The 14,903-nt window shown below is 40.4% G+C and overlaps 4 protein-coding genes across 5 annotated transcripts; 3 read left to right on the forward strand and 1 right to left on the reverse strand.

Moving 5' to 3' along the window:
* The first annotated feature begins 763 nt into the window (after window positions 1-763).
* On the forward strand, window positions 764-2,609 carry LOC127245438 (AP2/ERF and B3 domain-containing transcription factor RAV1-like). Its single transcript, XM_051266318.1, has one exon. It carries the CDS (start codon window positions 1,178-1,180, stop codon window positions 2,204-2,206), a length of 1,029 nt encoding a protein of 342 aa, XP_051122275.1. The 5' UTR covers window positions 764-1,177; the 3' UTR covers window positions 2,207-2,609.
* A 2,109-nt stretch (window positions 2,610-4,718) lies between these two features.
* Window positions 4,719-6,524, forward strand: LOC127245576 (zinc finger protein WIP6). The gene is made up of 2 exons (XM_051266555.1): window positions 4,719-5,415; window positions 5,717-6,524. The coding sequence occupies exons 1-2, from the start codon at window positions 4,939-4,941 to the stop codon at window positions 6,182-6,184; spliced, it is 945 nt and encodes a 314-aa protein (XP_051122512.1). The 5' UTR covers window positions 4,719-4,938; the 3' UTR covers window positions 6,185-6,524.
* Window positions 6,525-9,133: 2,609 nt separating this feature from the next.
* LOC127245333 (transcription factor HHO3-like) lies at window positions 9,134-11,471 on the forward strand. Its single transcript, XM_051266164.1, has 5 exons — window positions 9,134-9,594; window positions 9,691-10,004; window positions 10,125-10,407; window positions 10,524-10,600; window positions 10,971-11,471. Exons 1-5 carry the CDS (start codon window positions 9,456-9,458, stop codon window positions 11,289-11,291), a joined length of 1,134 nt encoding a protein of 377 aa, XP_051122121.1. The 5' UTR covers window positions 9,134-9,455; the 3' UTR covers window positions 11,292-11,471.
* Window positions 11,472-12,305: 834 nt separating this feature from the next.
* On the reverse strand, window positions 12,306-14,805 carry LOC127245334 (uncharacterized). 2 transcript variants are annotated; one of them, XM_051266166.1, is made up of 9 exons: window positions 14,131-14,805; window positions 13,841-13,937; window positions 13,630-13,755; window positions 13,401-13,559; window positions 13,076-13,194; window positions 12,797-12,988; window positions 12,634-12,724; window positions 12,453-12,563; window positions 12,306-12,366 (listed from the first exon to the last, which is right to left on the reverse strand). In XM_051266166.1, exons 1-8 carry the CDS (start codon window positions 14,289-14,291, stop codon window positions 12,471-12,473), a joined length of 1,038 nt encoding a protein of 345 aa, XP_051122123.1. In that variant the 5' UTR covers window positions 14,292-14,805; the 3' UTR covers window positions 12,306-12,366; window positions 12,453-12,470. The 2 variants fall into 2 exon arrangements, with proteins under 2 accessions (XP_051122123.1, XP_051122122.1); XM_051266165.1 differs by having other exon boundaries at window positions 12,467-12,563; window positions 14,131-14,804.
* Window positions 14,806-14,903: the final 98 nt, after the last annotated feature.

The raw sequence follows: 14,903 nt of genomic DNA on the forward strand, positions 1-14,903 counted from the left end.
ATTAAATGGACCACACAACACGTAGAGAAAGGGAATGGAAATTGTGTCCCGTAAGGAATGGCCTGGTGGTGTAGGGGTTGAACGGTCATAGGTTCAAACCTCCAACGTCTCAGGTCACCTGCCACACATGGTTCGCCTAGTGTGACTTTTCCGTCGAACTTGGCTTGCAGGGTATTAGGTTCGATCAAAAATTTATCTAGTGCGCACTATCGAATAGCAACTATGAGTTAAGTCGTAAAAAAAAAAAAAAAAAATGGAAATTGTCAATGTTGGGTGGAAAATGTGACAAAAATGTTCCTCAGATAGACTAAATAAAACCAGGCCACTAGTAGTAGCAGCAGTAGTACGGAGCGAACCAATAAAATCACGCCACGTACGACTTTCCACGTGGAATATTCGTGGCACTGGATTGGCTGGCTGGCTCTTCCTCTCTATCCTTGATCCCACGATGCAACACAATGCCCATCCATCTTATCTGATGATGCTGATGCTTCATTACCGACTTTAGGTATCCCAGAAGGTCCAGGGAGCGGAACACCAATACCACCCGCAGATGGGTGTGGGTGTACCCGGAGTGGAAGTCCCAGGACCGTGCAAGAATGAAAATCATATGCAAACATAGTCAGCAGTAGCAGCAAAGCTGTGGGGGGATGAACTTACCGAAACAAGGACCACCACTGTCATGTGAATCCCATCAACTTGCTGTTGCTGCTACCTCTTCGTATTCATTATATATATATTTCACAGACACACACACAGAGCACACACCATACATGCATATGAATACACACTGATTCCCCACTCGTGAATCTTCCCCGCTCCTTACAATCCCTCTCCAGTTGACCCACACACTTTCGTTCCTTTTCTTGTTTTTTGGGAAAGAAATGGAGTAGGAAACCCTATTCTATTATCTCACAGTTAATCATATTGGAAATCTCTCCAGTTGTTTTCTAGCATTATTACATTATTATTATTATTATTACTACTATTATCTGTATCTATCTATATCTACATCTATATATAGTTATATATATACCCACCCCCTTTGCCTTGGGTACAAACAGCTCATTTCCTAGTTTTGAAGTTTATACATCTTAATTTCAGCAAGCTTGACTTCCCATCTTTGGAGCTTTCCAATTAATCGCAGACTACATAAATATATATATAATAAATAAAAATGGATGGAAGCAGCGCAGAAGAAAGCACAACTAGCGAGTCCTTATCGCCCACGGCGGCGGCGGCGATTAAGCAGCAGGAGAATCGGCTGTGCCGCGCCGGAAGCGGGACGAGCGTGATCACAGACTCGCTAGAAGCGGAATCGAGGAAGCTGCCGTCGTCGAGATTCAAGGGCGTGGTGCCTCAGCCGAATGGGCGATGGGGGGCGCAGATCTACGAGAAGCACCAGAGGGTTTGGCTGGGAACTTTCAACGAAGAAGAAGAAGCCGCCAAAGCGTACGACACGGCGGCGCAGAGGTACCGCGGCCGCGACGCCGTTACAAACTTCAAGCAGTTGTCGGAGGCGGGGGACGAATTCGAAGCGGCGTTCTTGAACTCCCATTCCAAGGTTGAGATTGTGGACATGCTCAGGAAGCACACATACAATGATGAGCTGGAGCAGGGCCGGAGGAACCACGGCGGGAGGAGGACGGGGAGGGGTGGCGGCCTCTGCAACGCCGGCGGCGATAGGGCGGCGAATGCCCGGGAACATCTTTTCGAGAAGGCAGTGACGCCCAGCGACGTCGGGAAGCTGAACAGACTCGTCATCCCCAAACAGTACGCGGAAAAGCATTTCCCTTTACAGAGCGGCAACTCGCTGAAAGGGGTTTTGTTGAATTTCGAAGATGGTGGGAATAAGGTTTGGAGGTTTCGATATTCGTACTGGAACAGCAGCCAGAGTTATGTCCTGACCAAAGGTTGGAGCCGTTTTGTGAAGGAGAAGAATTTGCGGGCCGGAGACATTGTGTGTTTTCAGAGATCCACCGGCCCGGACAAGCAGCTCTACATTGACTGGAAGGGGAGGAGTGACGTCGCCTTTTCGGGCCGGGTCCAGCCCGTTGTGAGGTTGTTTGGAGTCAACATATTCCAAGGTCCCGGGAGTGGCGGGGATAGCGCCGCCATTGATAGCTGCAGCGGTAAGAGGATGCGTGAAATAGAGCTTCTGGGGTTGGATTGCAGGAAGAAGCAAAGGGTTGTGGATCCCTTGTGACATTAATTAATTAATTTAGTTTGGAGGTTTTAGATTTTAGCAGTAATTTGTTCTTGTTTTCATGTTTTTGTTCTTGATGACAAGTTTTTCTAAAGTTGTTTGTATAAGTAACATGTCTTCCATTGGGGAATTGGAAGAGAAGTTGGGTGTTTCTATGGCCGATTTAGTATTTGGGAGGGGCAGGTACCCCGGGGCCAGGTGGAGGATCTGCACCGTTTCTGGTAAATGAACGGTGTGGATTCGTTTCATCTGGCGATGGAAAGACACGAGTGCAGATGAAAATAAATACTCCAGAAATGTACAGTAATCAGACAAAAAGGAAGAGTAGCAAGGTAGCTGACCTAGTAGTGGTGTTTTTGGTGGAGAGAAATTTCTGAGAAAAAAAAAAAAAAAAAAAAAACAATCAATTTGGTGTCTTTTCAAACTCTGTAATGATTCACTGTTGATCAGTTCCTTATTCATCATGTACTGCCACGTTTCTCGAAAATCCTTTCTCCTTCCAAAAATATCAATATTTCATTACGTGGCTTCCTCGTATGCTTATCACAATTGACACTATTAAATAATGGAACATAATAATAATAATAATAAAAACGTGGTACTTTTTATCATTACCTTGGGCCATTTAAAGGGGCCGAAGAATTTCCTACTATATTGGGCCAAAATGGATACACGAGTCTGGCCCAATAATTATTCCCACCAATATTTGCTTCTTTTTAACTTCATGACAAATTCCAGCTCAAGTCGTTTCATATTTTATTGAAGAAATTTGTGGAACTGATAAATATTTGGCATTGCTCAGATATACTCAGAGAAATCACAGATGTTGTCTCCAGTTTTTATTATTAAAGAAGATGCAGACTACTGACAAGAATTGGGGGTTTTGTAGAGAGCAACTTCCAGTTAGGTCCCTGCGTTTTATGTAGGTCTTCACCTATTTTCTGCATTCAACTTAATATGTGTGTGTATATATATATATGTACACATATATATTGACACACACTGCTCTACTTGTCCTCTTCTCTCCATTTCTTGTATTTCATAATTAGTCATTAATTATTGCTTCACTGCTGATGTGTTTATTCACATCTTTCAGGTTTGAATTTTATATCCAGGTGGCGTGCATGTGTTCGATTGTATTTTATTGGGATGTGGGATTTGTAATGAACAAAACCCAATTCATAAATATCATTAAACTTTATTAATCAGTGGATATTGTTTTTCTTCATCGATCTTGTGGTCCTTGATCAGCAGAACTTATTAATTCTCTTGTGACAACTAATTAAACTTAAAGTCGTCTTGCTTTTATTGGCTAGAGAAACGATTACATAATATATGTGTGTTATATATATATATATATATAAACCCGTGTGTACATTACAAGAATATAATTATATATATTTAATGTGGATGCATGTCTTAAATAATGAGATCAAGAAAAGATTTCTATTTCATGGTAATTGAATGTGACCTCTCCTTTATCAAAGTGGATGTTGAAATTACCTCATCAATCATCCTACAGGCTTTTTCCCTCTTACAGCTTAGTGTTTGTAATTTGTGTAGATTTGATTCCCCATAACAGAATTGACCTGTGAGCTACACAACAGGGGCTTGATACATTTCCACTAATTTCATAAACAATTGACAGTTTTTCTAGGGTTTTGTGACCTAGCTATTTTCCCTTATGCACTGTCAAATCATGCCAATTAATATATAATATATATCTATATATGTTCATGTGTGTAAGGAATTCTTGATCACAGGCTTTGAATAATAGTTTTGAGTGATCTAAACTTTGAATGCCTCAGAAAATGCTCTTAGATCTTATTAATTAAAACATATACGCCCATACATTATTGTTGTTACATGCATGGAATACATAATTGTGTATTTATAGATAATGTTCCTAGTGAGAATAATACAAATCTTTATAAAAGACAAATTAAAGAAACATTACATGGATGCAACTTTAATTCCTGTGTTAGATAGATAGACGCAGATATGGCTCCGTGGATTGCTATATGCAGCCTAACATTTTCCACCAACAAATCCCCATCTTTCCTTCTTTAATGACAAAAGTGGAAAAAAGGAGATCACTTCTCAATTAGGGCACCTAATTTTCCATGACACGCATACATTTACAAATACATAAAGATATTGTATACATATGTCTGGTGTTCCCTTTAGAGAGAGAGAGAGAGAGAGAGAGAGAGAGAGAGTTCAGGTAGTAAAAACAACTTGAAATGACAATGGCTTCAAAAAGGCCATGTTTGGGAAAATGAGCAGTGTGGTTTGTGAGATGCAAACCATATATGTCCAATGCTATATGCCTGAGAGAGGGAGAGGTTTTTTACTCTAATCTCTAACACAGTATATATATATATATATTATATATATCTAGAAAGATAAAATTGAACAAATTTTTAATTCATGGCATGGCCAGATTAATGTTGGTGAAATAGTGTAAAGAGTGTATAGTGAGGTTTGGATCTATAAAAGCAAAGCACAGTATATGTAAGGTTTGGTGCAGCGTTCTATGCATTCATAATTATATAGCATTTGCATTCGCACCCTACCCTTCTCTTGGCTTCCCCACCCTTCTCCTTCTTAGCATCTGTCCCTTTGTCTCCTCCAAATCCACACACAGCCAAAATCCATATCCTGTTCATACATCTCCCCACTCTCCACGTGCACTCCTCCGATCCTCAAACAAAATCCCACTGGAATTATTCATGATCAATCCGTGCTGCCCTCCAAAACCTCTCTATGCACATTCTTTGTTTGAATCCTCTGGAAACTGCTGCACCCCCGCCATTACCATGCAAACTCACAACCCATATGTTTCTACCAGCGACAGCCTCTGCAATTTCGGAGCTGATGAAGAAGACGATGAATATTGCTCCACTTTGCTGTCTCTTTGCCCTCCCGGTCAGCACCAGCGTCGGAAGTACAACCGGAGCTTCGCGGCGTACAAGCACGCCCAGAATTTGGAAAACCCTAATGGTGAGGAGGAAGAGGAGAACAATGGTGTGACAGTGGCTCTCCATATTGGCCCACCGGATGCTGCAGCTTCAGGGAACCCTAATGAAATGGCGGGTCTTGCACAGGGACAATATTGGATCCCAACCCCGGCACAGATCCTTGTTGGTCCCACGCAGTTTTCCTGTTCTGTGTGCAGCAAAACCTTCAATAGATACAACAATATGCAGGTTCTTGATATGGTGCATCTTTGTTATTCTTGTCCACCTCCATTAATTTCTTATTCGTCAAAACCCCATCTTCTCTATTTCAAGGTAGATGTTGCCAGAGATTAATATTAATTAGGGTTCGTAGACTCGTGGTTCTGAATTAGGGTTCCGAATTTGTATCTGATGATTCGATCCTCGTGCATATGTTCATATATGTTTCCACATCCAAATTCTACTTTCATATTGAATTATATATTCCCAAACATAAAAATTACAACTAGTGTTGGGCCATGGTTAATCCTGATTATTGATTCTTGTGTAGATGCATATGTGGGGGCATGGTTCGGAATACAGAAAGGGCCCTGAATCTCTCAAGGGAACGAAGCCAGCGTCGTCAATTTTGAGGCTGCCATGTTACTGCTGCGCGGAGGGATGTAAGAACAACATAGAGCATCCGAGGTCGAAGCCATTGAAGGATTTCAGGACGCTTCAGACCCACTACAGGCGGAAGCACGGAAACAAGCCGTTCGGGTGTCGGAAATGCGGGAAGCCATTTGCGGTGAGGGGAGACTGGCGCACGCACGAGAAGAATTGCGGGAAGCTGTGGTTTTGCATCTGCGGGTCGGATTTCAAGCACAAGAGATCGCTCAAGGATCATGTTCGGGCATTCGGACAAGGCCATGCCCCGCACAACGAAAATTTGTACTCTTATAGTGATCACCATGGCACGTTTGCATTGGACGAAGAAGAACTCGAGGAAGAGGAGGAGGATGACGAAGAGGGAAGCTAGGTAGCTGGCTAGGTAGGTAGGGATCTTTTCTAATTAATTAGTTCCAGTGTCAATTCTCTGTATCTTACCAACTGGGGATGATTAGTGGTGACTGTTTTGGCACTTAGCGTGTGTCTGTCTGCGTTTTATGGAGGAGAGTGAGAGAGGGGGAGAGAGAGAGGGAGAGGGAGAGGACAAATAGGATAGTGAAAGCCATGGTCGTATGCATTAATGTTAGAAGTGGCAGTTCAATTAATTACCATCTGATTAAAGCGAGATCTTGAATTCCAGCTCCGATTCAAATAAATGGAAGAAATGGAAGAGAAAGTGAGAGGGAGGGGAGTGCATATATGATTTATGATCTCCTCCATGCTCTGGTCAAGTGAATTCAGCCGACTGAGAAGAAAATAAATAAATAAATAATTAAATAGAAGAAGCAGAAACTGCAGACATAGTCTGCAGATCAGAGCCAGTACGTACAGTCTCAGAAATCTACTGTTCATTACCTTCACATTTCGCCATAGATTTTCTTTCACTCACAAAAAAGGTTTCTTGGACTCACACACACTAAAAGACAGGAGTCAGTGAGACTACTACTACTCCTCCCCCACCCCACCCCACTTTAATCCACCTATCTTCTTCAATTCTTCTCAGGAATTCCCTTTCGCCTAGCTTTAGACAAAGAACTACTACTACTACTACTACTACTACAATATATATAGATATGTACGTACGTATGTATGTATCTATCAGTGTGATGGAGGAGGATGAGGATGAGGAGCCCTAGTTTTTGTCAGCAGGTAACAATGGACCACTGGGAGTTTCTGTTTTTGGGGTTTCACCCAAAGGGAATTGATTACCTCTTTTACCTTTTCAGACAAACAACAAACAGATGCTACATAACATGTTTCAGACCGCACTGTGCTTACCTTCTTTAACAGCATCCCCACCCCCACCCCCACCCCCCACCCATATACCAACACCATATGGGCTTACATATTGCACAGTGTCACCATCCTGTCAAGGCCTTTCTACCTCCCTTTTCAATTCCACCCTCATAATTATCTCTCTCCTCTTTATCCTTCTTCCTGCTTGCTTGCTTGCTTTCTTTCCATCCATCCCTCAATTATAATATTGCATGTCCCCTTCCTCTCTTTCTATCTCTTCATATATACATACAGACATATATATATACATATATACATAGATTGATTTGGGCATGCAAGGCTGCATCAATCTTTTGCCCTTTGTTTCCCTTTTTCTCTTGAGCCATTACATATGTTGATTGTCTCTCACTCTATATCTCATCATCATCTCCACCATTGTCTTGTCTTCCCAGATTCTTGATTAATATATGATCCTAAATATGAGTAGGGGAATATCTTCGAATCTCTGCCTTTGTCAGATACCTTAAAATAGACTAGTTATGTTGATAGCTTCACAATTGAGCGTGGATGAACAAAGCACCTTAAGAAGGACGCAACAAAGTAAATTTACAACAAAAAGAGCATTCTTGTATTGTCTTGCCATTGCCAACCACTCAAACTTGCCAACCTTATCACTAAACTTACTGTTACATATATCAGCAACTTTGTTGAAATTAATTAGTTAATTCACAATTAAATTAGTACATGTTTCTTCTTCTCTTTTTATTTTCTGTTGCATTTGGAAATTTTTATCAACTCAAAAACTGTGTGTTAAAGGCACTAGTGAAGGTGAAAGAAACTAGACAAATACAGTAAAGGCCACTATAATTCATTGAAAGGCCCATTTTGATGAAGGACTTGAACTCAGCCCATACCGTAATAAATTACACCACCAATTTTCTCTGAAGTAGGACATTTTTAATAAATAATAATTTATTATTTTTTTATTTTTATTTTTATTTTTATTTTTTTTTAAGGTGGAAGGGGAGAATATGTATTTATCGACGGGCCACCTGAAGCCCATAAAACTTTGAAATTTTGCAACTTTTCCCTTACCGATATTTTGACTTTAAAATATATATTGAGGAAATTAAAATTATGTCTATTTAATTTTATAATTTTATATTATTTAATTATTATCTATCTTTAAAAACTTTATATTCAATATTATTTATTCACTCAGAATATTATATAATTAATTTTTTATTTAAATGAATTTTAAATTCAATGTACCAAGGATATGCTTTTTTTTTTTTTTTTTTTTTTCTCATTAGTAATATCAAATGATAAAATAATAGTAGCATGTAACAAAAAAATAAAAAATACCATAGGATATTCCCAGTGCTATACATATGGGGGCACTATAATGCCAAGTTGGCGTGATATAATTGGTCCGTGCAAGGTACGACAGGATGAAGAAATTTAAGATATGACTTGATCCTTTGGAGAGGCGAAGGGCCAACATTAAAGATTTCAAAACAGCAAATAACCATATCCATGCCTACGCGCGGCGCTGAGGCGCGTGGCGCGTGTCTTTAAGTAGAAGATTCCTCTTCAAATTTCCTCGTCCCCTCTCGTGATTCTTCTCGTCTTCTACTACCAACTTTCCCGTATTTATGTAAGTTCCACGCCAACAATACAAAATTTCAAAATAGCCCTTTATTTACTCAAAGGCTGCATCTTTTCGTGTTTGAATCGAACATTCCACCAACCAACCCAAATTATATTTTTCTGTAGAAATAAATAGAGAGAAAAGATAAAAGGAAAGTAGTAGAAAGATAATTCATGTGGGCACAATGGAATGAAATTGAAAGAATGTGGACAGAAAATTAAATATCTTCAAATGTGGGGACGTAATGAAAAATCCTCGATCTTATCTGAAAATAGGAACAGCAACAGCAGGGAGGCCAGCTAGGCCCAGATGGTGGAATCCTCGGGCGAATATTCAAAACTGCCCTCTCTCTCTCTCTCCGCGAATAAAAAACAGATTCGTCTGTGCGCGACGCCCCGACTGCGACTGAAAACGAGGGGAGGGTGCGTGGACGAACTTGAAGGGCATTGCTGTAAATTTTCAGCTATACGTATATGTGTGTATATATATATGTATGTATGTGTGTGTGTTTAAGAGTTGGATGCATTTTCTTGGCAGCCAAACTTTATTATTCGATCGGGTGATTCTTCTCGGATCCTTTTATTCCCATTTTTTTCTCGTGGGTATCTTTTCCATCGTTCGACGAAACTGGAGCTTTCTCCCCCCATTTACGTCTGGTCCCCAACCCATCTCCAGATTAAGCTCAGATTCCGATCTTTGTTAGCTCAGGGAGACGACAAAGAAAAGCACAAAACAGCATTAGGGATTCTTCACAATGATCAACAGCAGCAGTGATCGTCAGATTCAGAAAATGAAGAACTGTGAGGATTATATCCAAGCCCTAGAGGCCGAGCGTTGCAAGATTCAAGTTTTTCAACGCGAGCTCCCTTTTTGTCTCGACCTCGTCACGCAAGGTAAGGGCAGGCAGGCAGGAAGGCAGCAATATATATATATATATATATTAATTTTTCTTGTCTTGGTCGTTTTAATTTAATTTTGGTGTTGTGCAGCAATTGAGGCATGCAAGCAGCAGCTGTCTGGGACGACGACTGAGTGCAATTTATTATATCATGGGCAATCTGAGTGTAATTCGGAGCAGACGTGTAGCGATGCGCCTGTTCTGGAGGAGTTTATCCCTATCAAGAGGGCTGCTTCTGCTTCTGCTTCTGCTTCGGCTTCAGCTTCTGAGGATGAAGAACATGATTCGAAGAAGCCAAGAAATTATACAAATATCAATATGGACACCCAGAATGGCAAGAAAGCAGACTGGCTTAGATCTGTGCAACTTTGGAATCAAGGCCAACCAGATCCACCCCATCGACAGGTACCCTCCAACACCCTAAAATTGTAATTAAATTAATTGCCAATGTGGGGTTTTGTAGATTTGAGAAAAAGAAGTGATCTGATCTTTCCTTTTCTTTCCTTTCCAACTTTGGGGATTTAGGGTTCGCCAAAAAAAGTTGCATTCTTGGAGGCGAAGAAGATAAACGGCAACAACGGTGCATTCCATCCCTTTAAGAAAGAGAAGAGAGGCGACACTCACTCGCAGAAGCCGGAGGTCCGGTCAGTGCCGCCGGCGTCCACCAGCTCCACGGCGGAGACCGGCGCTGAGAAGAAGGGATCAGGAAAAGAGGGGCAGTCGTCTGAGAGAAAAGTCCGGCGGTGTTGGTCGCCGGAGCTGCACAAAAGATTCTTACAAGCCCTTCAACAACTTGGTGGCTCACAAGGTATAATAAATACACACATGTGCATACACGTATATATGTTTGTATGTATATGTAGAATAAGATTAAATTTATTCACAGAAAAAATAATTATCTTAATAATGGCATGTCGATTCCAGCGGCTACGCCTAAACAGATTAGGGATTTAATGAAGGTCGATGGACTCACCAACGATGAGGTTAAAAGCCATTTGCAGGTATGGCATCTTATTTCATCTTCTTGAAAATGTTCTTGGATATTGATTTTGGGTTTTCTTTTTATGGATAAGATTCTTTAAATTAGGTATTATTCGATTGCGGGTCCTAGATGGCTACAGACATAGAAACCCCACAACAACTGATGATGATAAGGCCAAAGCGTAAAGTAGAAGAATTAAGCTTTAAAAACTCTACCAGCACTTTACGTTGAAGCTGTTCTCATACAAATCCTAAGACCCAACCACAGTGTAGTTTCTAGGAATTTAATCTTAAAATGTAACAGAAGATTGTCCTAATCCCATCCTAGCTGTAATGAAAATACTTCTACAATCCATTGCCCTACTAATTTTAGGAATTTATTGATTACAGAAATATCGACTGCATACAAGAAGACTGAACCCTTCCATTCACAGCAGCAATAACATCACCACCACCACCACACAGACACCTCAATTTGTTGTTGTGGCTGGAGGAATATGGATGCCACCGGACTACACTGCAATGGCTACCACCGCCGCCGCCACCACCACCACCACCACCTCTAAAGCAATTTATGCCCCCATTGCTGCAGTTCCTTTATCTGTCCCGGAGGCATCGACTACTTGGAAACAAGAAACCAAGTCGACTAATTCTGGCGATAGAGGCAGCAGCAGCAGCAGCGGCGAGCATTCCTCCACGCCAACCCTTTAACTGGGAACTGCCAAAAGTTTTCATTAACATATAATAAACACATCCATATCAAACACGAGCAGAGCAGTAGATTTTGGATACTATTACACCATATGTTGATGTTGTCTTTGTTTATGTTGTGACAGGTTTTTGCCTTGTATCTTGTAGCTTTGAGGAATGAATGAATGAGTTTGACACTTACTTGATTCGTTTATGTTTTAGATATTCTTGCCTAAAAATACCCACAACATAAAACAGGCCAGGCTGCTTCACACTGACCTAACAGAGTAGAGACCATGATGTTAGGTGAATATGCCTTAATTTTCTTTTGAAATTGTGGATGGTGGGCAAAATAAAGAATGATTATTATATACACCATGGATCCTGTTACCCTTTGCGTCCATATGCACCATTCAACACGTAATTAGATAGAATCTTTGACTATTGGTTTAGTGGCCCTTCTTAATTCTTAAGAATAAACCAAGTGCACATTCATTCTTATCATCCAGATTGATCTAATTAATCTATTCATGAGTGAGATTGCGAATCCGAAGGCTGCTGTAATAAATATTCACTGTCTGCCATCAGGGCAGGCAGGAGGGTCACATGGGTCATTGTACTAAATCACGTAAAGAGAATTAATTGCTAATTATAAAAAGACTTATTCATGTTCGTGATCGAGCATCTATTTCTTTAGTCAAATAAGAGTTGGTTGTTCTTTTGCTTTTTTTATATTATCTTCTGTGACCATAGAGAATATGAACTCGTCTGTGTCAAAGGGGTACTGTTTAATTAATGATTCCTAATTGAAATTAGAAGACGACTTTATTCTTGCCCTGCTCGCTCAAACATGGATGATCCAGATTAATTTATAATATATATTTGCAATTTGTGCAATAACATCTATTAACATCATGCAACCATAAACCTATTCATAGATGATTCTTTTCATAATAATAATGATAATAATAACAACTATGATTATATTTGTACCTATACCATTTTAGAATAAAGATGACATTGGTGCCAGCAGGATGGGTAGAAACTTAATGTGGCTCCTGGTGTAGGGTTCTGCCAAATTGTCTCTTGATGATACCTAAAATACAGAGCTCATATAAGTGTCCTAACTGAAGCACTTGTTTATGTGTTCTAGCTCTCATAGGATGTCCAAATTTTACATACAGATATATTCTAACCGGATCATGAACTATTTGCAGGTGTTGGAATTTCCAGTGGGACGCCGGGTGTAGGCTCAAGAACTTGCACGTCTGGGACTTGTTTCGACAAGATTTCCTGCACCACAGCGAACGAGATTGTAACGATAATTGGTGCTTCAAAGTTTTGCTTAAGTGGATAATAATACCTTGAATGATTCCATGGTCCCTTCAGCCCGGACAATGCTGGCAAGAATCCCTTTGCTATCAAGATCACCGTTTTTCATTGGTACAACGAATCTGTATAGACAAGAAGCAGAAGGAAAAGAGTTATATATGGCATTGTTGTCCGGATAGAGTAATGAGACATACTTGGCCTTGAGCAGCTTGGCAAGCTCGACTGCATCTTCTTGCCCCGATACTAAGGTGAAATTTGGGAGGAGCTGCTTTATGACAGGAGTGATGACAATATCGGCGCGCTCTTCCTCCACGGAACTCTTGTTATAGACACAGTGGGGTTCATAGTATAGTGTAAGCTGGCCTTTGGGAGAGGTAACAAGGTAACTGGAGCAGACGACATTTAACAGGATTATGCAGTGACACAAAAGGGGAATCAAGAATGTTGATTGAGTAATATGTCAAAGAATTTACCCATTCTCGGGAGTCTGCCAAGGAGGACCTAAAACGGGGCCTGCAGTAGCTCGAATTGTAATTGAAGAACAATCAGTAACCTGGATTTCTGAGGCCTCTCCTGGTTTTAAGTATGTAATCTAAAATATTGTAAAACAAATCAGACAGAAAGAACCAATAGGCTGTCTAATTTACTTCCTGTTGTCAAATAATCCACAGGTTATATCATCTTCATCAAATTGCAACTTCATCCAAGCAGATTTAGCTTAGCTATATTACTACTCTTCAAATCATTTGATTTGGCAAAAATATGTGCATTTCAATAAATGATGAAAGCTTTACTTACATTGTTAAACAATGGATCCAAAAGTGCTTTTGCGTTAGGAGTTGCGATGACTCTGAGATTCGGCAACCTTACAGAAAGAGGCTTTAATGTTTTCAAGTGACAGTGATCATCGAGGCTTTGTGTGATCAGTAAACAGTTAATTTCAGGAAGATCTTCAAGCTGAAATGATGCAAGTAATATGTAAATTCCCAGGATCACAAACAGCAACAAGGACACAAACGATCAGTACCTTGAAACTCTTGAGAATCTTCTTGGCAGCATCATAAAGCCAAGGAATTCCAAAATCCAGGTTTCCAACCAAGATTGGATCGACCAGTATGTTCACTCCATTGACTTCCCATAGCCAACTATTCCCCTAATCCACAGATAGAAAATTTATTTATTCCTGAACTAAAAATCCGTTAAATCATCAATCCACTCAACCGAAACAAGAGTGCTACCTCTAAATAAGTGAGTCGGAAGATATCATCAGCCCCTGAATCGCTAGAATCTATCACTTTTTCTTCTGATACTAGAGCAAAGACTCCTTTATTCAATCTGTGAAATACCTAATAAGCACGGATTCCACCATCGTCTTGCACTTAAACAATGTTAAACTGTTATGAAATTGAAAAAAGAAAGAGGGGCAATTGCAGTTTCGATAACCTAAATTACCCATTGCTATTTTATGGATAGCACTTCATGCATATAATTTCGAATTATTGCAAAATGTCTGAGGGAAGGAGATAACCTTGGAGCCGAGAGATTCAAAGCATTATAATTGACGAGGAATGGAGCTCCGTGAGGAGACGAGAAATGCGCGAGGGGAAACAGGGACCTGGGTTTTCCATCACGAGGTTTGCAGGTGAAATAGGTTAATGAACTGCAACTGCAACTACATTGAGAGGCCATAGTTGCACCTCGACTGAGCAGACTTGGTAGACGTAACTCCAGAAGAAATTGGCGATATTTACGGCGGTTCTAGAAGAAGATCAACCGACGATTCAGATGCTGCCATGTGGCGGATATAAGAACCGCTAATCTACCACCATAGATGGTATCCAGAACAAACTATGGATTGATGGAACCAAATTTGTTTGCTTTCTTCCTCACCCAAAAAAAAACCATCTTAAACATCCACCCCATCTGTAGTTCACAAGGGATTTACTCAACGTGTGCAAGCAAGCTATAAAGCTTTGATCTTGGTACTGTTTCGATAGACCGGTGATTGCTGAGGGATACTTCTGCGAGGAAACAAAGTACATAGTGGGATTTGGTAATGGTGTTAATTAAGGAGAAGAGTTTAGTTTGGCTGATTGGATCCCAACTGGCTGATTGATCCGAAGCAAGTTCTTGACGTTGAATCTTCTGTCTGAACTGATCTTTTAGATGATAGGATAGTGAATATGTTCTTTTAATTGAGCTGTTGCTATTTGTATCTGAATGTTTGGCAAATGAATAGACCACGCACATTACCACATAAATGACAAATATTGATTTCTTTGCTTCTTTCTCTTCTCCCTT

This window comes from Andrographis paniculata, unplaced genomic scaffold, assembly GCF_009805555.1.
Source record: "Andrographis paniculata isolate CXL003 unplaced genomic scaffold, ASM980555v1 Contig22END, whole genome shotgun sequence".
Taxonomy (NCBI): Eukaryota; Viridiplantae; Streptophyta; class Magnoliopsida; order Lamiales; family Acanthaceae; genus Andrographis; species Andrographis paniculata.

Bases quoted from the DNA above. Each gene is read 5' to 3' on its own strand.
- LOC127245438 (XM_051266318.1), top strand. From the start codon at position 1,178: ATGGATGGAAGCAGCGCAGAAGAAAGCACAACTAGCGAGTCCTTATCG.
- LOC127245576 (XM_051266555.1), top strand. From the start codon at position 4,939: ATGATCAATCCGTGCTGCCCTCCAAAACCTCTCTATGCACATTCTTTG. The intron at 5,416-5,716 runs GTTCTTGATATG...ATTCTTGTGTAG, and splicing joins ATAGATACAACAATATGCAG to ATGCATATGTGGGGGCATGG.
- LOC127245334 (XM_051266166.1), bottom strand. From the start codon at position 14,291: ATGGCCTCTCAATGTAGTTGCAGTTGCAGTTCATTAACCTATTTCACC. The intron at 13,195-13,400 runs GTAAGTAAAGCT...ACAATATTTTAG, and splicing joins TGGATCCATTGTTTAACAAT to ATTACATACTTAAAACCAGG. The intron at 12,725-12,796 runs GTATGTCTCATT...TTGTCTATACAG, and splicing joins GCCAAGCTGCTCAAGGCCAA to ATTCGTTGTACCAATGAAAA.
- LOC127245333 (XM_051266164.1), top strand. From the start codon at position 9,456: ATGATCAACAGCAGCAGTGATCGTCAGATTCAGAAAATGAAGAACTGT. The intron at 9,595-9,690 runs GTAAGGGCAGGC...GGTGTTGTGCAG, and splicing joins TCTCGACCTCGTCACGCAAG to CAATTGAGGCATGCAAGCAG. The intron at 10,408-10,523 runs GTATAATAAATA...TGTCGATTCCAG, and splicing joins ACAACTTGGTGGCTCACAAG to CGGCTACGCCTAAACAGATT.